Raw genomic sequence first — 26,199 nt, 5'->3', positions numbered from 1 at the left:
TTAGAATTCGTAATGTCCACATACCCTCTTTGATGATATCAATAATGTCGTTGGCGTTGAAGCTAAGCTCGTCCGTGTCCTGGGCGTCGTAGGCGTACAGGGCTTTGCACTGGGGCACCTGAGGTTTTGGCTTGGGTGCAGGCTTGGGTCGTCCGCCGCCTGGTGGAGGTCTGGTGGTTGATGGTCGGTGAGCTCTGGTTGAGACACAGCAAACAGTAATGACGTGTATTAGCGCCACCTGCATGCCCACATGATAATTGCACCCTTCCAGCCCTGCCCCCCCCCACTCAAAAACAAAACCAAAAATGATTTTTAAAAAGAAAAAAGCATTCAAATATACAAACTTCAACTCCTCAGTCACACAGGATAAAAAATATACCACATGTATTTGTCTTGTCATTGTGCAAATGCTGAGAGACACACATCCCTTCACATGACATTGGTTTGTAAATTCATTTAAATGAAGTGCAAATAATGTCACGAGTTCAGCAACTTGTTTTCATATTTCTGTGTGAATGATGAGATACAAGGATTTCCATGAATGCTATTCCACTTAAACGACTGGAGTGAAAATGGTGACAAGTATTCTGTTTTACTGTCAGGTTTGAAAATTGTTTAAATGCATTCCCACTAAAGTTTTGTTCAATGTTCCTACAATTTTGTAGCTGAATAAAAAAGACCCACTTTTCATTGTGGTAGTCTGGAGGCTAACAGAAACACTGACATTTTTGCTATTGTGATATTTTTTTCCATTTTCCTTCCCTTTTATTATATGAATGCTTAGGGACAAGCATTCAGAGTTGAGGGTCAAAATATGTTTTTAAATTGTGTGACAATCCTTGCCACCATTATTGTGTACATATTGTGCAAAAAAATAAATAATAACTTGAGCCTTTCCATTTTAAATGCAATTTGTGTACATATTACTTTTTGTGTAAAAAATAATAATAAAATAAAGACTTTTCATTTTAAATGCAATCTATTTTTGTTCAGGTCTTGTCACTCACTACTTGTGCCTCTTTTGGCCTACTAGTATGACTTTAAGATGAATATCATTGAATAAATACTCCAATGACTATGCAGAGGCAATTAGTCATCGCCAAATGGTACTATAAAATGGTATTGTAATCCCAAATCTTACGGTTAGAATAAATCAACAATTTAGTGTAAGATGTGACAGCACACACTCACAAAAATACAAGCATAAACCTCAGGTAGCTTGATAGCAAAGTGCTTTTTCCTATTATGGGATGTTTGTTTCTCAAATCAAGGCGTCGCAGTGGAGTAAAAGACATCTGTAATTAAGAAACCTTTTCTACTATGCTCTAACCACCACCCAAAACACAGCAAACACTCACATTCTTCCATTTGAAGCTGCTCCACTGACTCCATGACTACAAAAAGAGTACATTATCCAAATTATGTTAAATTAGAGACACACGTGTGTGTGCGCATGACCGACATTATTACCCTGGATGGCGTCATGCTTTTACTAGGTGTATGGGTCATTCCACAATGGAAGGACGTTTTTATTTCTATCCCTTTAGAGCACCAGAGGCGGGGCGGGGCCTAACAGCACCGAATGACCAGTATTGGTTTCTTGTTCAGCAGTTTTATGCTGTTTTGATGAAAAATAACCTTTTGTACTGGGGGGAAAAGATTGTCTGGTTCATAACCTTTGTGGTTGAGTTTGGATTGTCAAATCTCCAGCATTTTCATTGCCCACCCGTGGCCTAAATCGTCCTTCAATTCTGCAATGACCCAAGTGTGTTTGCGCACAATCATACGTGGTTTAAAAAAACACCTTCATCACTCCTCACATGTGCGTATATGGTAGGCGACCACAACACTAATGTGACCATGACTGTTTCGTTGCGCATGAATGTGAGATTCCTCACCCTGCAGCTCCTTGATCAGGAACCCTGAGAAAGTCCAGATTGGGTCCAGGTCCAGGTTGCGGTCGTACGCTGCCCCTCTCCCTAGGCTGACTGAGGTTGCTGGGGAGGTGAGGTCGCACGGGTTCGCCCTGGCGCTGCTGATATATCGAGTTCCGCATATTGGCCATGTGATTGGTGTTCTTCAGGCCGCCGTTCTGGTGAGCAACTGCCAGGGGGAGAGCGGAAAAAAATTACGGCCTGACTAAAAACGTTCTCTTCTGAACTCAAAAAGTTGAGAACTCCTATTTTGGAGAATTGGCAGTGTGAGCGCGCAGCACCTGGGGGACCCGGTGCGGCCCGCGACGGCGTGTTCTGATGTGTTCGAGAGCGTCTTTGAGTGTTGCTGGGCCTGGAGGGACCTGAAAAAGGAAGGTGATGCAAGTGAGTTTTGTGCACATCATGAGGGCTCATTTTCACTCCATGGCGGCTCTCTCTACTCACGTGTGTTCCGAGGAAGTCCCGGCCCGATGCTGACCTGCAGGTTTTTGCTGGAAGGCTTGAGTGCGGCCATGTCCCCCTGACCCTGGACAAAGGTGACCTGTCGGGAGCCAGCTCCGCCGCTTATGATGCCCCAGTTCTCCTTCTTCAGCTTCAATGTCAGTCTAACGGGCAATGAAAAAGTTAGAAATTACACCGAACCCCCACATAGTCATGATTTGGCATTCGCAAATCTACATTTTCCCAAATATTAGCTGGACAGTCATTCTTGGGGAGGCATGTGTTATTCTCTATCCATCAGGATTTTTATTAAGTTTGTGAGTATGTGTCCTTACGTGTTACTAAACTTGATTGGTAGAGCCCTCTGGGTTTTCTCCTCAAACCTACGGGCAAGTAAGCTGAGGAACTCCGTTTTGAAAACACACTCCAGCAAACTGTCGTACTCCTGCTCGTGCAGAATCATGAAGTCATCCTGCAGGGTGCTGGGGGAGGACATTTTTTTTTTTATATTTTGGGGCTTACAAACTCTAAATATTGTCGTCATGTTAATAGTATTACATCAGAGTAATAGTAGGACGCGCTTCCACATTTGCATGGACTTCACATGAGTTAACTTACTAGTGAGGACCAAGAGCGTACTAGCACAAGAATCTTAAACTGGATCTAAGGAATATGAAAATAATACTCCATTGGAACGAGTTAGTACCTCATAGACACACCCAAGATCCTCTCCACGGCAATGTTTCGCTTGAGCACCTCGGTCACTTGTCCTTTCTCCGGCCCCTGTTTCACTTTTTCTCTTCCTATGAGGTACACCGACCTCGGCGTCAGGATCAAGTCCCTCTTGATTGGCTGAGCACAGGAAATAGAATTCACGAGTAGAAAATCAATCTGTAAAGATATCAAAAAGAACCGAGGTTCAAACCCACCTTGAATCGGCGATCATATTTGGTGACTTTGTCAGCAAAGTCGATCTTCTCCCTCTTGGCCAAAAACTGCCGTAGCTCCGGCCTGTCTTCCATGCCCAGATAGTCTCCCACAAAGTTTCTGTTGATGCTGTGTCGTCGCCTTTCCTTGTGATTCAGCAGGAGGTCAGATGCTATACACACATGCAAAAACACAACACAAAAACATTGTTGGGCAAAGCGCAATATGCACACTGGGCTTGGATGGGACAATTGACGTACCTTCCTCTCGCATCTGGACGTACTTCTTGCGGGCTGCGTATTTCCGCCAGGCTTTTTGGATGGTTCTGGCATAGCCATCAAACTTGCGCTCCCTGGTCTCCTCAAGCAGAAAGAGCTGTCCAAAGAGGGCAGGATCACTTCAAAATCAATCGCAAACCCCGCAAATGGACTAAAATACATAGACACCAAAAAGACGTCCGTTTTGTGCGTCTTTTTGCCGAGAGAATTCTTCAGGTGTGCTGCGAGAAATTATCCAATTTAACATAAATAGTCAGAAAAGAGTGGATTTACTACAAATAATGGCTCACTTTTGATTGAGGTATTATGTAATAATCGAATAAAAAGCTAAGACACACCTGCAACAATATTTGTTAACAATGCAGAAAAATAACAGATAGCCTGTTTTATACAGTACTATTTTCCTATTCTGGGTCATCTAAGTTTACATGAATTACACGTTGGCCAGCAGGTGCCACTGTGGTCAAAGAAAAGCTCTGCTGATTATTCTAAATTTGTTTCTCTAACTGCTGATTCCGCATTTTCAAATAATATTTGCTGTTTAAAACTTTTGCAAAAAGCACAATTATGGCTCATTATGACAGTACAGAAACAAGTGATCAAACAAAAACATGAGAACAGATGCCGCAGCGTGCAAGTCATTTTCAAAACTCTTGTTCTGTGAACTTAGTAGAGCAGCGTTTCAAATTAATTGTACATAAAAATACTTGTACTGTATTATATTAAGAACATTTTGTCTTTTCCACTTTCCCATGTCATTTCACACCATTCAGCACAAAATATCACTCCAGCCAGGGTGTCCATATTTGGCTTAATAATATGAATGACAGCTCTCGCCAGATCATCAATCACCACTTTAGGTCTTTGCGGCCATCTGGTATAGCAGCAAACAATCTTCACTTGTTTCGACCAACAACAGAAAAAAAAACCCCACTTCAGTCCGAAACATAATTAGCCAGCCTGTCTTATCGCAGAGAAAGGTTTGTTTTGAGAAGCCTGTCAGCTGCTTTCATTCTGTGTCATATTTGACTTTCATAAGCGCACCTCGGTGACGTGGACTTTGAGCGTGAGGCGGGGGGGGGGGGGGGGGCTACTGGTGAATAAGTAACATTCAGTATCAGCTGTGAAGATGAATTAAGACTAAGTTGCCTGTGCATTCATTTCTACACGTGCGTGCGTGTGATGTATACAAATCTCAACAAGCACGAGCACAGACACGACACAAGCGGCGCTTTCATAAAAAATGGACAGGGTGGAAAAAAAAAATGTCGAGCCTATTGGATGTTGTGTCAACTCTGCAACCACACTGCGTACTTTGTTGAGTCAATACTGACGCGGGGCGACGGCTCGGGTGGCGTCTCCTCCCCTACGTCGATTTGGGATACTGACGCCTATGGAAATCTGGCATTTATTCCATTACCCTTCATGTACGAGTATGTTTCTTTGGCTTCACTAGTAGAACAACCAACCATGTCACTACTTGTCACATTCATTCCACTCCTGCATCACAAATTTGCACTTGTAGGACAAATTTAGCACACGATTCGGTCAACTACATGTTACCAGTGAGGCAAAATGAATAGTGGGCTTTATCCAGTAGGCCAAAAGCATCAGGGCTCTACACCCTACACTTAAATAAAACATATACAATGTGTATGACTTGGTGGAACGATAGCAACCACAACAAGTTTATGCTCAGAGGCAAAAACCTACCGACTCGGGGGCTTTGACGAACACCTTGGTCTGGCCCAGCTGGAACTGATCCTGGTCCATGTTGACGGAGCGCATGAGGTGGAGGACGCCTTGTTTCTCATCGCCTTGCCATGATGGCCACGACTCTCTGGTTAGGATGGCATACCTGCAAAAAAAAATTGGCAAATCTCACTGAGGAGTGTCATGATTCACTCGGAGTTGTGCTTATGTCCCAGTCTAAAGGTCTGTGGTGACACCAGGAAGATGTCAGGTCGTTCCTGAGCTAGATTATGTCTCTCTTCCATGGTGGATACAGCCTCATTTAGTCATTCTTTAAATATTGTTGATTATGACATGTCGCTACTGAGAAGATTTTTCATGCAAAAGACATGCAAGAAATTCAAACTTAAGGCTGAGAATGTCAAAACATGCTTAAATTGCATATATTGTTTTAATAGCTGCTCCTGTGTATACTTTAGAGCAAAGTATTTGCAGATTTCACTAAGCCGAGACTTTCTTTGAAGACCTCTTGGAACACATTTAAACATCTCTTTCACTAATGACACTGAATGAAGGTTGATGGTTCTGCTCATTGCGCTCTCTATTATGCTAAAATACTGAACAGTAATTGCAAACACCCAAAATACCCCGCTTGTATATTGTATCTGGCATTCAGAAAGCCTTTGAACACGCGAGTTAGAGATTGTGTGTCATCTACTTTAATTAAGATAGGATTCATGCTGGCCGCCGTGATTAGAGCCAAATGTCAAATAGTTCCAACTTGCACCTCATTAATGCTTATCATCTTTTATCTGACTGTTACATAAATCTCCATGATTTCGCTAATTTAAAAATAGATACAAAAACAAATATAAAATTTTCCGACTAATTGACCTACAAGCCTGATTGGAAAATTCCTAAGAATCCAAAATCGGTTCTTTCAAATCCTTTAATTGCTGCTTCTGGCAAAGTTACAGACTTTTCATGTTGGAGGTTGCGTTACCTGTTGAGGAACTTCCTGAAGACGCGGCGGTAGGCGTAGCCAGCACGCCTCACCCTAATGTTTTCCTTCAGGCCCAGATATTCCACTTGATGCTTCACACTAAACACAAAAACATATGCATCAACAAAATGACAGCTGACTTATCATTATTAGTACGACTTATTTGACTTTGGTTTTAAGCAAAAAACTTTTATTTTTAACAGCCCAACAAACACGGTTTTCAACTTATCCCTTGTCCATATGACTGATGCTGGGAGAGTCCTGTAGGTGGCAATAATAGGTTTTTTACAGCAGATGTCGACTGCCACACAGGAAGCTTTCTTTTTTTTTTAACAGTACTGCCATCTGATTGTTCCCTGTTATAATTGGGCCGAATACTTAAAGAAGGGACACAAATTTCTCAACCTTTTCCATAACATGTGACTCCCAACTATCTACTACGTACACTCAGACTTCCCGTCAAAACATCGGTTCCGGTGCTAATTAATGGGTCCGACTCAACAGGAAGTACATAGACTGTGAACAATACAATGCAAGTACTTCTCAGCCCTTTGAGCGGGAAACTGAAAGAACGCGATAAAGAAGGGGAACGTACGCATTGTAAAATGGCCTGAGATGGAGAGTTAAAGAAAAAAAATGGATGGAGGAGGCAGGAAGGTGATGAGGAAAGAGGTCACAATGACTCGCTCGCTTACCGGCCCTCTTCCCAGTCTCTGGGTTTCTTGGTCTCGTTGGGTTTGATACAGCGGATGTAATGGGGAGTACATTTCATTAATGTGCCCACCAGGTCATTGGCTTGTTTCTAGGTGGTTGAAAACAACAAGATTATTAGCATGTCAAATGCTTGCAATATCTCAATGTTATTAAAAGTGAAGCAATTTCTCAGTTTGGGGACAGATTTTGCATTACGAGGGCCACATAAAATGATGTGTGTGTTTTATCTGACCTTTATTTTACTGCCTGCAGTAGTGGGTCGACCCTTCTTCTCCGCATTGAGGTTTTCAGGGAAGAGAGCTCTGAAGAAAGCTCTGTTGGAGGACAAAGGTGATCAGAGTCGCTTATCATCATCACCCATCATCCCTCGGCAACCCAAAACAAAAATGCAGTTAATGATTCATCAACCCAAAGGCTTTTGCCAAACGTCAACAATTTACATTTCAAGCCCACACAAGGTCACAAGTGTAGCTAGTTAAACTGGGAAATGATTCGTTTTACACTGACAGGAAGAAAATCTGCCTGAGAAAGTGGAAATGCACATGTGCTGCAAAGACTGAACCGAGGTAATTGAACACTTCTTTATTGTGTATTTTTTTCTTGTCTTACAAAAACATTAAAAACCGACTTGGCAATAATGCAATTGAGCTGAGCGTAACTATAATTCACAGGTTTTTGCCTCCTTTTGTTCTTATTTTGAAAAAAAAAAATGCACTAAGCGACTCTACAATTTACACACGTACACATTTTATCAACCTTTCCCCTGTCGTAATTCTTCGCCCATTTTGTTTTCTATCTAGGTTTATTTAGATTTGAGCGTGGGCCTCGAAGCTGGATGGCCGGAGAACAAAGGCCCGCAGGTTGGGTGTACGAACGCGCAGCTGGACATCGGTCATTTCTTTCTTCTCTTTTAACCTGCTACGCTCAAGAATGAGGCGGTTGCCTTCCTTCCTGAACTTCCTTTATGACGGCCACGTGTTTTTATTGCATGTACGGCAATTGTACCTTGACTTTCATTTTGCTCATGTGTCAAATCCCTGTTCCCCATAGAAACGAATTGTAATGTAATTTAAAACACTGCAGCCCTCCAAAATCGACCACTATTTAATGTTACATCCATTTAATCCCCAAAAATAACATTGTGCTGTAAACTGCGAATGAAAAAACATAAGAAAACTTCAAATCCTAACTGCTATGCCTCTGTGCTGCCTTAATGGAAAAAGATTTATCATTAAAATTCCAGGTTGAACAAATGATAAACTTTAGACACAAGTAACTAATGCACAAAAGGGATAATCCCTCCCACCAATGAACAAAAAAGCATCTAGTGTGATCTCAGGTGGCTGCATTGAAACAGAAATGACTCACATTTGACTGCTCTGCATCAACTCAATGAGGTCACTGAAAAGAACGTCTCGGTTCCTTTCACAAAATCCTTCTGCGTCGTAGGACACCTGGAAAGGAGCAGAGCGCCATTATGGAAGGTTAGGCTCCACTGTTTAAACCTTGAACGGGATGAAAATTGCACATGTGGGAAAATAATAGGACTAAAATCGATGGATTATATTTTATGAGATTGGGGGAAAAATGAGTTTATGCCTCACAGGTGTTCTGGTATTAAAAACAGAGCATAAATTGAGCAATATTATCCCTCCGCTGCCGTAGCCTGATAATGGAGGAATATCTGGTGATGGGAGCCCCTCAAGTTATTATGGCATGGCTCATTAAGCATGTGGCATGTGTGGCAGGCCGAGGCCACTGAACATCTGGAGGAGGACGGTGACCGCCAGAGCCCAAAATGAAAGAAAATATTTAAAAAATAAGTACGGTTGAGGATCAGGTGTCACGCTGTTGCGTAACAGGTGTGCTGAACCTATATAAATGGACAAAGCAGACATGCAACAGAAATGTTGGTTTAAACCCCCCAAAAAAGAGGATGACATCATCACCAGAACTCGAACCACCAGGATTAGAAGATATATTTATAGGAAGCAGCAGCAAATCCCACACTGAAATAACAATTTAATAATGCTGCACACCACCAAAAACAAGGTGGAGTAACTTTATGGTCACAGATTTATGAAGGAGAACTGACCTTAAGCATAAAACCTTCTAACAATTCATTCTGTGACCACAATCAAAACATTTCCATCTAAAATCGTCTTTCCCCATTCAAATGTATGGAAATGCCATGAATCTGTTCCAGACAGGCCATTGCGCAATTATTACAAGTTCACCTCTGAATGTTCATCTAATCTGAGTTGAATTAAAACAAATTTTGCACGTGTACCTAATGTGCGTGTTCATGTTTATAGAGAGCGGACAGACCTTGCCGGCGTAGTGGTGAATAATGAAGCCTTGGTTCCAGCTGTTGAAGTGCTCGTGAGTGTTGATCTGCATGCGGAGCTTCTGCAGCATAGTCTGGTCCGCCCCCTCGCCGACCGCATGCATAGTGGCACACACGTCGTCCAGGATGCTCATAATGCCAGGAGGATTCTGGGAAGTCAAGGGGGGAAAACAAAAGACAGTCATTCACCATTATTACATTTTCATTTTATCTTGATTATATCTTCCATCTGGTACTAGGTATTTTTTCTTGTTTGACCTCCGCTAAGAAAGTTCTTCCAGTAAGCCTGTCTTATATTAAAATGCATGAATGGAAGAGACCCATTAAAGGTTATCTAGATTTGTAGTTTACAGATTTCCTTTGTGCAAATAAAAGCAGAAATAAAAATGATGACGAGCAAAAAGTAAAGAATTTTATATTCTTTTTTTCTGTTTTCAGTTTTAAACCATCCATACGTGTGAATGTAACAGTGAATGATTTTCCGGTTTTGTGCCCCAGTACTGGCTGGTGGAGACAGATTTGCAATTTGGTAATGTCCCTTTATGTGTTATGGACCTACTTATTGATTCATCCAAACATGCTAGGAAAACACAAAGAAAAAGACGGATGAATCTAAAGGGCATTCAGGGATTGATGATAAACAGCCCCTCAATAGTATAATGGTTAGGATGATATGGTCATAGAGATGACTTGTAAAAGCTATGGTATAAATGTGACAGTGTGTGGAGCAGCGTGGGGGTCCAGTGGACACACACAAGTCAACAGTGTTGCCCCGTTTGACACTCACACAAGTAGACGCTTGTGAACGTGCAGCCGAAGCATAAGGCGCTGATACGGAGCTACTGTATGCCTCCTCTCAGACACTAGCAGCTTGTTTTAAAGCTCTTAGACATCTCAGCGGGACTGATGAATCTCATTTTAATCACTCTTAATCACACACTAAGCTACGAGTTGAAAGATCGCAATCCTACTTTTCACATTGCAGAAAAAGAAACATTATATTGACGTGTACGTTTAACCTGGATGCATGTACAGTAACCGTAATTGTATTTACTTTGCTCTCGATGAGGTCGCAGACGATCTTGTTATTAAAGTACTCAATAGGACTCCACTTGATGCCCTCCTGAACATACTCCTCCTATAAACACAGAAGAGAGGCAGAATATAATGAACCACCCAATTGAGGATGGAAATGATAAAAAAAAGAAATGTAAAAATGATGTTGAGGAACATCACCTGTTCAGCCTTTAGTGTCAGCTCAATGAAAATCTGCTGCAGCTTTTCATTCACAAAGTTGATGCAGAACTGCTCAAAGCCATTTTTCTAAAACAAGGGGGAGGGGACAATGCATGGTTAATAAAAGGCAAACATGCTAAGCGAGCTTTGTCTTCTGCTGAGGACGGATATCCTCTGAGCTCAATGGGCTTTGTTTGGGGTGGGAGCTTTAAGCAAGCTGCCTGCTATCAAGAGGAAAGGCCACATCATGTAATTCACGGCACATACAATGGACCTTCGGCCCGAGCCTTATGTGTTACTCGTCTGCGTCTTCCTGTCTTGATTACCTTTTTGGACCGTGCAAAGAAAGCCTTGAAACTATGGAATTTGATTCAATTCGCAGACCGTAACGTTGACGCCTTATTAGCAATCCATAGAAAAGCAACAACGATCTAATAAAAGCAACTAAACAAACACATAATCAGATTAATTGTACAGGTTAGCATCTGCTCTTTCAATCAAGAGATGGAGACCCAGAGAGGTCTTATCCTGTGTGTGTAATCTGTTTATATGTTCAACCTTAAGACCTGTTGATTTAATGCTTACTCTGTGACATCTTGTCAAACACTCACTTGGAAAATCTCAAATCCGTAAATGTCCAAAACGCCGACATTCAACTCCTGGTGATCCTTTACCATGGCTTTATTGATGGACTGAAGGAAAAGGAAAGGTAGTGAATTACATTTTGGGAAGATATTTGAATGCATTTAAGACAGCAAGACAGACGGATTCAACTTCATTTACAGTAGCTTCTCTTCTGAGATATTACACTGTTCACAGTGACCAAACTAAGAACTCAAACAACAAACAGAAGGAAAATAATTAAAAGTGCAAATAAAATCGGGAATCAATTGAAGGGTCTGAATATATGTATGTATGATTTTGCGCTCATTCTAATGGTGTAGGAGTGCAACGAGTGACAGGTACCTCAACTAGGAAGTCAAACACACGCGAGTGCAATGCTTTGGAGAGAGCGTCACGTGTGTAACACGCCTGCTCCACGTTCAAGGTCACGTCAATGGACTCCTTGGTGCTGCCCCATTTGCTGTCCATCTTGCGGCTGGTCAGTTTCTCCTTCAGGCGATTCTGGTCAATACCCAGCAAGAAGGCAGGGAAGGCTAGAACTGTAAGGGAAAAGGAAAAGACAATTAAAAACACATACTTGGGAAATTAGTGAAAGGAAATTGTAAAAGGCGTAAACGTGCCCAAACTGTAGGCAGCGGTTACAATGGTGTGACTGTTCCATTCACATTCTGTGCTGCATTCACTCTTATCAAGCGAAGATAAAGTTTTAAGTCCAAACAGAAATGTATCCAGGAATGACATCAGTGTGTTCAAATTTAGCAAACTGTGGCATTTTAGTCTTACGCAATTGAAACACACGTCAGGAAAAAGGACTACTGAATACAAGCTGCTTAAAAAAGGCCAAGCGCATTTTCCCCAACTTGGCGTTAATTCTGTCCCCTGAGGGACCCTCCCTGACTTAATAACGTGACTCACTTCCCTTAAAAGGAAATGGCCCTCAAGTCTGCACATGGACTGTGTCTGGGAATGTGTCATGCCACTGCACTAGTTCTCCTTTTGGCTTGGAGCGGGTGCAAAAGTCACCTTTTGTATTGGTGGCCATTGTACATCAGGTTGCACCATGGGAGCTTTTGGTGAAACAAAGTGGCAGCTGGCAGACAAACGCATTGATGGATAGACTGACAACAAGTGGACAGATAGACAGTAAGAAAAGCACACATAACAGGCGAGCTAAGTTCAGAAGACAGAGAAGAAGACAAATGGGCAGTTAAGTGGACAGAGACATGCGCAACGAGTACAAATGCAGACCAACAGCCAAACAGACGAATAGACACAAAGGAGATAGACGTAGACAGAACATTCATCAATTTCGATCAATCATATTCCACATGCTAAATTAATCCATTTGCAGCCACTCCCAGTATTTGATGCGTAAATGGAGAGCTATTTTAGTTCGCTGAGGAATGTCAGAAATGTTCCAGGACTGGTGTCACAAATGATTTATACAACTCGCCCTGGTGTCTAAGCACTTTTTCAGCCTTCTGCTGTCCACGCCTTCAAAATGGGATCTCTTGAAAAAGTGCCCACTTACACTCTTCACTCTCCACAGCAGCATAGTTGCCTGCCTCCTTGAAGGTGATGTTGCCCACGTGCAGGACGCCAGCCACAATCTGAAGCACCATGGCACGGTCCTGATCCGAGATGCCGATCACCTTCATGGCATGCTAGCAACACCAAGAGCCAACAATGACGATAAACTTGAAGGCCTCTGTGGAGGCACTCACTGAGACAGAGAAGTATGCGTTGAGTGGATGCTGTAGTACATTACCATGGTCTCCTGGAAGTCATTTTTGTCATTAATGTCGTCCACTTTGTAAGAACCAGACTGGTTGAGGTAAGTGTAGTAATCCAAACTTGTGATTCCAAGGCTGTTCTTCTGGTCTTCGCCCGCACCTTCTATCAACTGTACACAGACATGATGACATAAAATGCTGTGCTGGTTCGCATCCATCAGATTCGAGATACATGAGTTAAAACACATTTTCAAGGAGCCAGATGGTTCATCATTTACCATTGCACTTACGGGAAGTGAAAACAGAAGGAATTAAGGAGTTGGATTGTCATTTAGTGCTATTATCACTTTTGGGAAAATGTTGGAGTGCATTTGGGAACATTTCTGTCCATTAATCCAGATCAATAGGTATTATTCACTAAAACTAAGAGGGCCTAATGGCTCCCGATCTGTTCTAGTTCACCGTAGAAGCGTTTAAAAGTGGGTCAAGTCAAGGCTCGAGCCAGCTCCCCGTTTGATACATGAACAATTATGAGATTGCAGCCCAATCCTCGAGTCCATATCCTGATTTCCCCTCACAGACTGTGTTGGTGAGCCAACCATTTTCTCATTGCTGCACAGGTCACAAGTAGCCCCCACCTGATAGAATATATGGAAACTCCTCTCGCCAGGATTCCTCATGACGACACGTGACTTCTCCAGAAGGAAGTTGGAGATTTTCCCTCCGTCTGGCTCGCCGCCATTGCTGAACTGGATCTCGAAGTATTTCCCCTGATGGACCAGAGAGACATTTTGACCAGTGGAGTAGGCTCACAAACAGGAGCTGTGGGCTCTGACGTGCTCCTGTGTGTGAGGGTTTGACTGCATTTTCTCTTTCTTTCACCAGACGGGCGTGCAACGTGATGTCTTTTCCAGGCGCACTCAAACTGAGAGCAGTAGCCCGACACCGAATAGACACATTATTCATCCAAAGACACGACGATCTCAAAAGCAGTTATTTAAGGCTGATGGAGCCAAAATGAAGAGATTCTTCCCAAAACAAAACAGCAGGGATGTGGGACCTACAATCTGTGGGCCATCCATATACAGAGCATTTGATCTAGCCCGACAGGCAATTCTAAAGACAAATAGAACCCAAGAGGAACCCACACACTCATGATATAGAATAAACATGTGTTCAATTTTTGCATCATATAAATTTAGTATAGACGACTCAAATGGTCCCAATAGGAAAACGGTCCCCCACCTTGCAAAACAGTTTTGTGCCAAGTAAACCGCAAGACCATTTCGTTGGAATGGTTGGCTTTCATTTTAAGAAGCTAACCATCATATATATAACGGTTGGAAGTTTTTGCAAACAGAAAGCTCTGGAGGTTACCAGTTGGATGAGCTAACTGCCTCTCTATGTGTACGTCTGTATGACTTTGCTTATGGTGTGAGGTATTGGGAGGTCTTACAAATCTACTGGAGTTGTTGTTCCTAACTGTCTTGGCGTTCCCAAAGGCCTCCAGCAGTGGGTTGGATTGCAGGATGATGTCTTTGACGTGCTGCAACGACACACAGGGACATGCACAATGAACGACATTTCACACTCACACACACACACACACACACACACACACACACACACACACACACACACACACACAAACACGTACCGTAGAGTGTATTTGGTAAAGACATCACATTCTTCACACCCTCACTAGTGAGTGTGATTCTGGAACTTTCCACTCGCACACTCTTATTGTACAAACACGCACTGTCTGGAGGACATCTTTCCTTTGCGTACTTTCATCGGATTGAAATTACAGACTTCCAGTCATTTTATGCAGACTGGAATGAATTATACTACTCTGTTAAAAGATCGTGATATTGGGTTTGCTGGTGACATTTCAGGATGGAGCTAAAATGCAGTACAAGATTTTCAAGTGCTTGCTTAAATCATCTACCTGTTCACTGTTTCAGCATTTGTTATTCTCTTAGAAGGCGTTGAAATACTGGCTACATTAACGCTGTACTTTTCTCTTAGCTAATATCATAGGACACATTGTTGCTATTTTTAGATATCGCAGATTATTCATAGACTGTTTCGAGAATCGCTATATTGGTGTATGTGGAAAATGTGGATGAAACTCTAAAGAACCACTCTCAATAAAAAAGACTAACCACTCATTTATTAAAATAGCTTTACTTCAAATACTTGAGTACATTGAATACCAGAAAACTAATTTTGAGACTTATATGCATATAATGTCATATGCTTTAAGACTTTTACTCAAGTATTATTCTACTAACCACTACTACTTTAAGGTATTTTATACATGTTGGCCACACCACTATTATGTCACACTACTCTCTGCAGCTATCACTATCACGCCCGGCCGACAAGCATTGGAAACACGAGCCACTTTGGGTTTTGCTGTTCCAGAATTTCGTGGTGAACTGAATTGAACTGTACTGTTTGGCTAAATGGAAACCAGGACAACTGATCAGTCACGAAGTTCTGAGTAATAACGTCTTGAACAGCCTAAAAATGTTTTCCGATTTGTTTCTGTGTGGGGGGGTTGGCACCGAAGTGAATGCAAAATATGTAATTCAACTGTAGTTGCATAGCAGGTATTTCCTTGTCACATTTAGATATTTATCAAACTTAGAAACAAGACATGTGCTTATTTCAGGAGATGACAGATAGCTGGAGAGAGAATACCGGTATGTCAAAGCGAGTCACTTTGATTTCCTTCACCACAAATCGACCAGTAATTGTGGATTCAAGTACAAAAAAGGATTGCGAAAATGTTTTTGACATGATTGAAGAAGGTCTCACCTGCACCCTTGGTCCACCTCCTGACACTCTGGAGATGTATCCCATGATGTATTTGGCCGCCACAGTCTTGCCGGCTCCACTCTCACCACTGAAAGAGACAAAATGCAACATGTTTTGTCTTATTATCTTTAACTTAGGCACTAAGGAAAAGTTCTGTTTTTGTGCTTTCTGTTATCTTTAACGAATACACTAAATAATATGATGAAAAGTTGTGCAGTTCACACAGTTATTGTTTTACCAATATAACTTGTGCGTGTCCTCTTTTTCAGCGTAATTGTTTTCCCAGTTCTGGATTCTTTGTGGTTTTGGGCATTTAGTTCCTGTTTTGTGCTAGAGAACATTCACAGTCATAAATTGTTAGTCTACTTTAATGACGGGAAGTTGCAAAATATTAATATACTATTATTTTATCATTGGTTGTCTTTTGTTTTCACAACATCAATTTTGCTACATCTGCACAGTAGAACGTGACAATAAAGGCTTTTTTAATGGCATTTTAGTCACATTTCTTTCTGTTTAGTACTTTTTGACAGTTGTGTAAAAAGGTGACGCTCTGAAAAGAAAGCCAGGACAAAGCGAGTATATTTTGAAGATGCTGACCGTGTTGTTGATATATATTCACCTCTAGCGACCGAAAGTTGGTGATAAAAATCTGACTGACCAAGTACACGCACGACAGGAATCTGGCCAGCTAAGAGAATAGTTATGAAATTTGTTTGTTCTCTCAAATGTTACGGTGTTCATAAACTAAATAAATATTATCGGTGACAGCATGTAAATCCTGCTGGGACACACTTGCCTTCATCCCTATTCCCACACCCTACACTCTACGTTCCCTTCTTGACTTTTGGGTCATACTTATTTGGACGCATGCGGTTTGGCAGCGAAAGGCTGTGGAGTCATGTTTTTATATGTTTTTTTTTCTCCATCGCCTTAAAGTAGCGTTGCCTTGCTAAATGCTGTGTTAGAAACAGCTGCAGCCTGTTAGCGGCGGCCAGAGGAAGTCATGGGAGCCAGTTGTCTATTAACCCTCCCCCACAGTCCGGCACCTCAGCTCTGTTGGGGCCTCCGAGTCCTCACTGTACAGTAGAAGTTATCACACTTCTGCACGCCAGTGCACATTTTGGGCCTCCCTATTGAAATGTGTTGTTTATTTGGGGTATATCAGTATCAAGCTTCAGTGAGGGGGGGGTCAAGACATCTGCAAGGATTCATTAACTAAAGAAAGGCAATGAAAGAGACCCAAAGCGATCATGCCGTTAGGTACGCGTAGAATGCAATGTGGTATTATGTGCACTTTCTCACGCCCCATCACTGCTTATATTGGTCATTCTCCAAGTAAATAATGAAAATTAGAAACACTTGCCAGTGCTGACCACACTGCCTGGCCAGCAGTTGGCGGCAGCCTTTGTTTGCCTCATCATGACACCACTTCCACGCATTTGTTTGCTGATTTAGTCAATCGCATCATCCAATTGGGTGCTTTTATGTTGGGAAAGCGAGTGACTGAGCAAGTGCTCGCTGGGCAAACACAACAGGCTTAAAGTGCTGAAGCAGGATCCATTCATCATGAGGTAAGCACTATAGGAACCGCGGCGCTCAGGCGACTGCACCATAGGATAAAAGGCCCCATCATGACACATCACTCCTCTCAGCACGACTCGCTCCAGAAACAACACACTGCTGCGTAACGTGGCCTAGAAAACAGCTTTTTTTTTTTTTTTTTTTTCAAAGAAGGAGTCAAAAATCACGGAGGTGCACTTTCTGTTGTTTGTCAAGTGATGTCGATTACACAGTGCCAAATCACAGCAGAAGTTATCTCAAGGTACTTGACGCTTCAAAAACCACCGTCCACGTAGAACACATGAGCCAGCACCTCACAACAGAGGCCAGAAAAAGACTAAGCAAGACCCCTCAAACAGAACCCACAATGCCATCTGTCTCTCTCCAGTTTAAATAGAGAAGAGCAATAGAAGGCAAATTGAGAGCGAAAAGAGTTGTGCGACCAAGGGAGCGATGGGAGAACTATGGGAAGAAGTTTACTATCAAAAGTAGACAATTTCAAGCACAAATGCACACAAGCGGCACAAACTTTACCCCCAATGTGGGCCCCATTGCAAGGGTTTAGTTCCAGACCACTGCCGCAATTAGCAAGATTTGCGATATAGAAATAGCATTCATGGCACGTAACTTTTCTGAAGGTTTGTAAAAGCAATTTTAAAATGATGCAAACGCATTTAAGTTTTTACAGCATATTGAGCAATGGATAATGCAAAAATATATTGGATGGTTGTTGGGTTTCGTCGGCTTCGTCCAAATAGAGATCTACTTTTGCGTTTAAACTAATAATAGTTCCACAATGAAAGCAACGACGACGCTGCCATCATTGCATATTTCCTTTCAGCTGAGCCCATGTCAACTAGAATAAACAATTATATATTTGGGAAAAAAGGCATCTTTTCCCGTAAGTCGCCTCCAATAATGACGGTGGAGGAACCTGTTAGGTTTGTTCTTCCGCACTCCTAATCTATAATCATATTCACCTTTAGACTGCTTTCCAGTTAGAATAGATCAGCTCAGATTTCCCATCCTGAATACGAGTGAGCATTCGGAGCAAACACTTCATATCTTCTTGCCATATTTTTTTTTCTATTTACCTAATGATGACACACTGGTTTTCTCGGTCGATCATCATGTTTCGGTACATGTTGTCTGCCAGAGCGTAGATGTGAGGTGGGTTCTCATACTGGGCCTTATGGGAGGGAAACAAATCACAAGGGGAGAACATTTCAAAAGATTTGTTCAGACTAGACTATCAATTTACAAAAAAATTATTTCCGTATGTTGTCAGCCATATATCCGCTCCTATCCAAAAGATAATTCAAAACACGCATTGCACTGTTGCTTCCGCTTTCTATTCTTGAATTCCACATGCAGTGGATAAAAAAAATCTACACACGCTTCCTTGTTCAAATGCAATGTTTTTGTGACATACAAACTAAAATGAGGAAGATAATCCCACCATTGTTGTGACACATACATGTCCAACCCAATTAGATAAAAAAAAAAAATGAATGAAAACAATAAAACAAACAACTGAGTAATGTGATAGCATAAGTCGGGTTTTACATTAACAGTGATCCGGTACAAGTATGTACTGGCACTAAACAGTACAGATAAGCATCGCATCCTTTGTTTTTCCCGTAGTTGCTATTTTCTAGTCACTATAAATACAATCTCTTATTTTTAAAAGCAACCGGTACATTTCTCGGCACAATATTGACTATTTGTTACAGTATCCGGGACTTTAAAGTGTGCAGCTGGCCGAACACACAGTTCTATGACGGCACGGCCAAGCTTTCCCGGTGATCAGGGCCAGTTCCTGACAGGCAACATCTGCCCCCGCCAGCTGGAACGCTCGCACTGAATCCAACCCAGTTCTTTTCAGCAACTTTGTTCAGCAGACGGTAACATCTTAAAAGCTGCGCAAACAGCAGTGACACAGCCCGAGACGATGCATTCGGGTTCAATTCAGCTACTCACCGCGCCTTGGTAGATCTCCACTTCTTTTTCCCCGAAATAAGGCATCTGCTTGAAGGGGTTGATGGAGATCAGCACAGGACCAATGTATGTCTGACAAGGACGTTGGTTAAGGGTCATACAAAACAGTGTAATCTAACGAAAAAGAAAAAGTTAACCACACTGGGATTGGCGTACATTACATTGAAAGCAAAATGCTGTTGTTGACAAATAAGAGTGCTATTGTAGGTGGCCTAGAATGAGCGACTCGCAGCGCTGCAGGCAAGTAGGCTGCACAGTTTGTTGACCAACATCTCGATTTAAAAAGAATGTCAGGCCTGAAGCTGCCAGTAAAGTTCACAACCCCGAGAACTGCCATAAAAAGGCTCCTTCTGAAAGAACTTTTTTTCAAAGGGCTTCTTCGTTCTTCATTCATGAGTTGGTCATTCACGAAATCGTGCGTGTACTTGGATTACAAAAACACTAAACCCTTGAGCGCTGTGCAAAATCACTTCTCATGCAATGTAAGTGACTCAACATATATTTGGGGCGGGGGACTTTTTTGGTGGTTATTTTTAAGGATTACGTCTGACATCAGCAAAAAAACACATTGGATGTTTTGTCAGTTTGCACCCCAGTGAAATCTTCTTTCTTTGAGCAAGTGAGTCAAACATCTGGCAGTGGTAGCAGGCTGACCTGTGCCCCCTTAACCGCAGGAGGGGCGGGCGTTAGCTTCCGACAACGAGGTTACTCACTGCCGCGGATGACGCACAATCGGGCTATTCTGGGAAAAGCGAAGGTGAAGTGATGCTCGCAATTCCTCGCCGAGGTGCGAGGCGCCACTGGTAAGGTGAGGATACAAAGATGTAGTCATCCATGTATCTTCTCTTCAGGTTGTCCACTATGGCGTCCTCATTGATCTTGGTGAGCAGCACCATGTCATCCACTCCGCTCAGTTTGATATTATGGCTCTGCCAGTGGTACCCGAACTGACCCCGACCCCCCTGAAATAAAACACAAAGGGAAAAAAATAGTTAGATGGGCCAGACAGTCAGGGAATTTGACTTTTTAGTAGACCTAAAATGAGATGAGGACATGTCATGAGTAAATAAGGTAACCAAATTGGAATGAGCTACAATTGCTTGACATGATACAGTGGAGTCCAACCACAATAAGATAAATTTATATAGCTCACAAAACTAAAAAGATATTACTTTATAAATGCAGAAAGAACTTGTGCATTTAAGTTTGAAAAGAAGATTTTTTTTCAATTTATAAATCGAATCATGATTTTCTGTTCATTCTTGCACACCACTTCACATTTTCTTGAGTGGAATTAAAATAATAAATAAATCGCCTATATTGACAGATATATGCAGTCTATAAAACAGTATAGACATATTTGATCAGTAATTACCTTAAAATAAATAAATCTAAAAAAAGCAAATGACAAAAATGTTATAAAAAAAAACACAAAACTGGAATAGGCTCTATCTAGCACACGCAGTATAAAAGATGGATAAATAAAATATAAAAAAGAAGTATGGCTTTGAGGCATGTGGCATCTTCCCTAAAGAGACACGCACACACACGCCATGAGGTCATCTGACAAAACAAACAAGAACACTTATTCTAAATCTGCACATTGTGTGATTGTTGCAATGTGTTTCTTTTTGGATCAGACTTCTCACCACATCCGAACATGCGACTCTTGTTTTTTTGCATAGGCTGACTGTGAGATCATCCATCATGCACTATGACTCAGTGTTGTGTCACTCAGTGTGTGGCTCCTGTGGAAGAAGGTCACATCACAGAGTGTGGCCTGGAACGGAGAATGAGTATCCACTATTTAACCTTTGACTTCCTCCCAAGAGCAAAGTAGGAAAGCATATGGTGAGGGGAGTCGCTTTCATAATATCAAAAAGTACTAAAAGAAGCGAAACAATCCACAGTCACTGTCTGAAATAAATCCATAGCCTGTATTAAAATCTCGTGGAAAGCCAGACACTCATTAACTTGTTATAGAGAGAACTGGTGTGTTTTTAACATCTTCCAGGGTGAATTTAGATTTTACAAGAGGAAAATCAACCACTTTACACACTGTGTGATGAAAGAAAATGTTCACAGCTTTTGCAGACTAACCCAGGTACTTTCCCTCTCTGGTACAACAACCAATTACTGCCTAATTAATCCTTCAGATCACACCCATTAACATGTTCAACTGCTTTTTATAGGTGGGGCCAGGTAAATGCACACGTATTTCTTTCTACGATAACATACCAATGTCACATCAGTAGGAATGGAAACGTATGTATTAGGTGTTAAGTTCACGGGGCTAGGACTGTGCTTTTTTAAGTTGGGCCAGTGAGTGTGTGGTTAGAAGTGGGAGAGAACGATGCAAAAACGGTGTTGATTACAGACTCAAAGGAGCAAAAGGTGCAATTTGTCTGGGAGTTTTGACAAACACGTTTCTTTGACTATTCAAGTTTTGCACTCAAGAGCACAGCAGAAGCTACATTTACTCCATTTAAAGTAACTTGTTGAACCGATTATACTTGTCAGCAGAGTACTTTAGTCGAAAAAATACTTGTTTTATATTGAGCTACATGTATTTTTAACTATGGCTATCTATAAGCATGTGGGTGATTTATTTGGTATGTTGGGCTGCGTTTCATTCGCAAACTAAGTAAAGAACAGTAAGACAGGAATTTATATACGGACCAAAAAAAAAAAAGGATCGGCCATGGTGAGCCACCCTGTCAATGTCATTTCAGCTGACAAGAACGTCATTTAGAAACTGTCTGCGTCAGCGTTTGCCAGATTTAACGCTCTGGGGAATAAAACCAGCAAGTCAACCACAACACTTAAATGAAAATGGCAATTTCTCCAACCTAATTACTTGTTGTAGAAAGGGCATAAAAACAGGTAGAAAAGTACTCTATGCACCGCATTGAAGAGAAAGCAGAACTGGTTTTGAATAATGAAACAGATGAAACTGATGAATGGGAGCAGATCCACCATTTCAAAGTTCAATACTTTATTGTGCTAGTTTATGAATTTATTACGGTTTAATCTGGACTTTGTTATTTGCCAGAACAAAACCATTCTATTTTTAGTGTTGGCGTTGTCAACTAAGCATGTATTTTCATTAGTCATGTCAAGGCTTGGTCTCGTTCCCTTGAGAATAACGGGGCGTCACTACATTGGACTCACCCCACCCACCCACCTTTTCTAAAAACCCAATCACAATTTTGAGCGAGTTAAAAGATCTCACTTGATGGACTTAGCACACAAAAGACAACAATGTGCTGCATTGCTTTAAATTATGCTGAGCATTTTACATAAGCATGTTTTGGCTCCCACAAATGCCTCATATCACTAATTGACTGCAGAATGTATGGGAAAACCATCCAGTGGAAGGGGGGAAAACAAAACTCTCTCAAGTGTGCCACAATTAACCTGTCTGGAATGAAAAAGTGCAGATTCATGATGAGTGAACTAACAAGTTGTGCACGTAGGAGGAGCATGTCAAATGTTGGGAGAATAGCTTCATGTGTTTTGACTCGAGCTGGTTTAATGAGGCAAGACGACTGAGAAACTAGTCTTACATCAACAGTCGCGGGCAGGGAGGAGCTGGCCCGGGAAAACAGGGCGGCACGCACAAATACAGACACATACACACCAAGATGCCTGGGAGGTGCCTTGATTGAGGCTGCGGCGGGTTAAAGGTCATAGCGCTCAAGTGTGATAGTAGTTGAGAAGGACGCCACTTTCCAACCAATGTTTCAAACTTGTTTTATGGTCAATATACTTTGACACCATGCAATGTGAACCTCTGTGTGTATTACGGCTTGTGTTTGTTTACAAATAAACCTGACAGCGTTTCATAAGACAAACCCAAACCAAAGAACGGGGACTCCCCCCACCCCACCACCACCGACCACCCCCACGAACATAGAAAAGGCATCCCAGCATCCGTCCTGATCCATAAGTCTAGGCTTTCCCTTCCATGCAAATACCATCACCATATATGGAGAACGCAGAGCAGAAGCTGGCTCAGCAAACAGGAAATGGCTGGCTTTGATTCAGTATCACAAGCGGCACTTTTCCCCTCATTTCTTCCTTCTGTGCTTTTCCACCACACAAGCTGACACACAGTCCAGCCTATGTTACCACCGTGAGCATGAGAAGCACAAGCCTGCCGTCCTAAAATTAGAAACGAGTCAGGCCGATAATCATTTCGTAGTGGCAATCTGGAAATATCGCCCTACTTGTACTTGAAAACAACAGAATGTATGACAGTGCTTTACAGATTGTGATTTTATCTTCCACAAAAGAAATAAGATTGAGACAGGTGGCGTGAATTGAAAAATTTTGATTTTCCTGAAGGCCAAGCGTAAGTGGAGCAAAGTGAAACAAAACGGATATTAATTGATGGGGAATAATTTCCATATATTTAATTAGGTTCGTCAAGATTTCTTTATCTTCTTACTGTGAGCCAAAACTTCCTAAAGTGAGCTATGAGAGCGTTTGATAATCCCAAATGTGTTGATATTACCGTTGCCACCATGTTTGACCTGATTATTTTAAACCAAACTGTTCTTGTACCTGCACTCAATTTATTTTTTATTTACAGTATTTTGAAGGTCGACAAAACATGAACGTGTTGCCAGATTTCCAAGAACATTTTTAAAAAGAAGTAGCTCTCTCTGTAATTAGAATACACTGAACTAGGTCAGAAAATATCAAACATGCAGGACAAATGCTTTGCTACCATTTTGTAGATTCCTTTTGGGGGGGAAATTAAGTCTGTCGGCAATATTTTGCTAGCAGCAGGGATACTGAAACTAAATCCACATTGTCAGATTATTTCCTTGCTGGTTATTGGCAATAAAGCTACTGATGATAGAGCCAAGGATTAAGAATTAGATAAACTCATTTTGTAAACATATGTCACAAATTAAGGCACTTTTATCTTAGTTGAATCTAGTCTACGAAAGTCTTCAAAATATTTGCATTACCTCATTGTTTTGTATGGGCCAAAGTATATATTTAAAATTATATATTGTAACTTTGATCATGTGCATATGCTGTAATAAAATATACTTCAAAGAAAGAAGAATCAAAAAACACATGATGTAGTGGATGTGACTTGTTATGCTGCCGCACTATTTTTCTTGTGTGTACATGCCAACCATGGTAGCTTGCTTTTAATCTGAATGACGAATGGAAATCAACAGAGACATGAACTTTGCTTGTAATTCCATACCCAGCGATCCATCACGGGGAATACGACGGACAAAGCGATGTCACTGAGAAGTGTGGCTGGCAGCAGAGACTGCTGTTAAAAATGCTTCCTTACGACTGTATAAAATACTTTGCCACACTTAACAATTCCTAAATAATAGTTATGGTCGCTATAATGTAGAAAACCATCACATATCCATGTCAACATTGTAAAATTTTACAGGTCATAAAAACAGCATAAGACACTGACCATCTATCTCCATCCATCTCCAAATAAATAAGCAATATGGTGTTTTGATTGACATTGTCAAAAAGATGAAGTTACACTTTTTAGTCTAAACCACAACTGCAAACAGCAGCCATAACCCATAAAGATTGTTACCATAATAAAAAACTGAGCATTACCAGCTTTCTAAGAGTGTGATGTTAGTAGTCACAACTCATTGTGACTAATGCGACTGTGCCTAACCGTGCAGAGAGGCCATATTACTCAGAATTTTGACCTTTGCCAAAGATCTCAACTTCACACAAGAGCTCGATCAAAAGAGTAGACACTAGTAATTTGTTACTTTTGCTGGATGGCGGTAACGTGAGCTGACCAATTGTGAAGTCACATAATGCTGTGCCTACAGGGAAGGGTGTGTGTATGGAGAGCACTGTCTTGCCAAAGAAAAGATCCCAAACACATCACGAACTAAAATTACACAGCGTTTCAGTTACGTCCAGGCAATGTTTATCCTCGGGGCTTATTTGAAACATCTCAAACATAAAATTGGTATTTCGAGAAAAAAAACAACAACAACAGAAAAATATATAGTCTGAGATGATTGCAGTTCGGGTAGGAACTCTTGTGGAAATCAAAGACATGAACCCGTCACACCAAATACAGGAAAGTATACGTATTCTTTTTGAGCAGCATCCGCGGTGGTTGAACATAAACAAACCATCTACAGTCATGACCAATCTCAGTGTGTCACCAGAACTTCCAACTCAGGTTTCAATCAATTATCCTGAGGCACTTTGTACTGAACACTTGCAAAGAAACAATTGTACACTCACTTTTAAAACCTGAGCTACAATGGTATTCATTTCACACATGCTAAAGAATCCTGCATATATTTCCATTTTTATTCCTTGAAGGTTTCAGTGATTTTTGCGGGGGTTCAAAATCCATTTCAATAGGCGTAAATTATATTTTTGATATTTGTTGGCTGACCCAGTCTGTATCCCCCTGAATAGTGGCAGACTCCATATATCCAGATTTTAAAGACCATTTTGTGTTCTTCGTCACTGATCTGTACGGTTCGATGGAAACGGGCTTTAATGGCAGATACAGTATCAGATAACAGGCTGTTAATGGGGAAACACATTAGATGGTTTGCGATTCAAACGATCTTCCATATGGTAACGAGAGGTCAGTTTCAGTCAGCCACACAGACGTTTTTCGTGAGAAGGAAATCAAACAGCCCTGTTCATTCCGGTTAATGCTCTTTGATGCAAGTCTTAGCTAGAAACACACCTCTCCTCTCATTAAATGGAGCTGAACAATGGCATTAGTGTCTCCAAACACAGTATCACCCTGTGACATGGTGTGGGGAACATGTACGCAATAATGAATGGCACTTTAAAGAGCTTTGAGTGAACACAGTTCAGTCACTGAATTGTTCTTTATCCAGTACAC

At 41.5% G+C, this 26,199-nt stretch overlaps 1 protein-coding gene across 2 annotated transcripts in view; it reads right to left on the bottom strand.

Annotated features, from left to right (window-relative positions):
- Positions 1-26,199, bottom strand: part of myo1ea (myosin IEa) — a 32,232-nt gene that overhangs the window by 1,477 nt on the left and 4,556 nt on the right. Inside the window, exons 2-28 of one of the 2 annotated variants that reach the window (XM_061276271.1) lie at positions 20,132-20,275; positions 19,296-19,385; positions 18,410-18,504; positions 15,753-15,840; positions 14,386-14,475; positions 13,568-13,699; positions 12,965-13,099; positions 12,728-12,860; positions 11,539-11,735; positions 11,184-11,264; positions 10,573-10,659; positions 10,391-10,474; positions 9,318-9,485; positions 8,358-8,443; positions 7,222-7,303; positions 6,971-7,077; positions 6,276-6,374; positions 5,294-5,438; positions 3,563-3,677; positions 3,305-3,474; positions 3,082-3,227; positions 2,711-2,857; positions 2,379-2,539; positions 2,216-2,296; positions 1,899-2,103; positions 1,359-1,394; positions 25-194 (exon numbers count right to left, since the gene is read on the bottom strand). In XM_061276271.1, coding sequence (XP_061132255.1) covers positions 25-194; positions 1,359-1,394; positions 1,899-2,103; positions 2,216-2,296; positions 2,379-2,539; positions 2,711-2,857; positions 3,082-3,227; positions 3,305-3,474; positions 3,563-3,677; positions 5,294-5,438; positions 6,276-6,374; positions 6,971-7,077; positions 7,222-7,303; positions 8,358-8,443; positions 9,318-9,485; positions 10,391-10,474; positions 10,573-10,659; positions 11,184-11,264; positions 11,539-11,735; positions 12,728-12,860; positions 12,965-13,099; positions 13,568-13,699; positions 14,386-14,475; positions 15,753-15,840; positions 18,410-18,504; positions 19,296-19,385; positions 20,132-20,275 — 3,274 coding nt within the window. The remainder of the gene's footprint in view (positions 1-24; positions 195-1,358; positions 1,395-1,898; positions 2,104-2,215; positions 2,297-2,378; positions 2,540-2,710; positions 2,858-3,081; positions 3,228-3,304; positions 3,475-3,562; positions 3,678-5,293; positions 5,439-6,275; positions 6,375-6,970; positions 7,078-7,221; positions 7,304-8,357; positions 8,444-9,317; positions 9,486-10,390; positions 10,475-10,572; positions 10,660-11,183; positions 11,265-11,538; positions 11,736-12,727; positions 12,861-12,964; positions 13,100-13,567; positions 13,700-14,385; positions 14,476-15,752; positions 15,841-18,409; positions 18,505-19,295; positions 19,386-20,131; positions 20,276-26,199) is intronic. The other variant, XM_061276272.1, reaches the window with a different exon arrangement.

The sequence above is a fragment of the Syngnathus typhle genome, linkage group LG4 (genome assembly GCF_033458585.1).
Source record: "Syngnathus typhle isolate RoL2023-S1 ecotype Sweden linkage group LG4, RoL_Styp_1.0, whole genome shotgun sequence".
NCBI lineage: Eukaryota > Metazoa > Chordata > Actinopteri > Syngnathiformes > Syngnathidae > Syngnathus > Syngnathus typhle.
The sequence above is the reverse complement of the archived record's forward strand: the minus strand, read 5'-3'. Positions and strand labels throughout refer to the sequence as shown.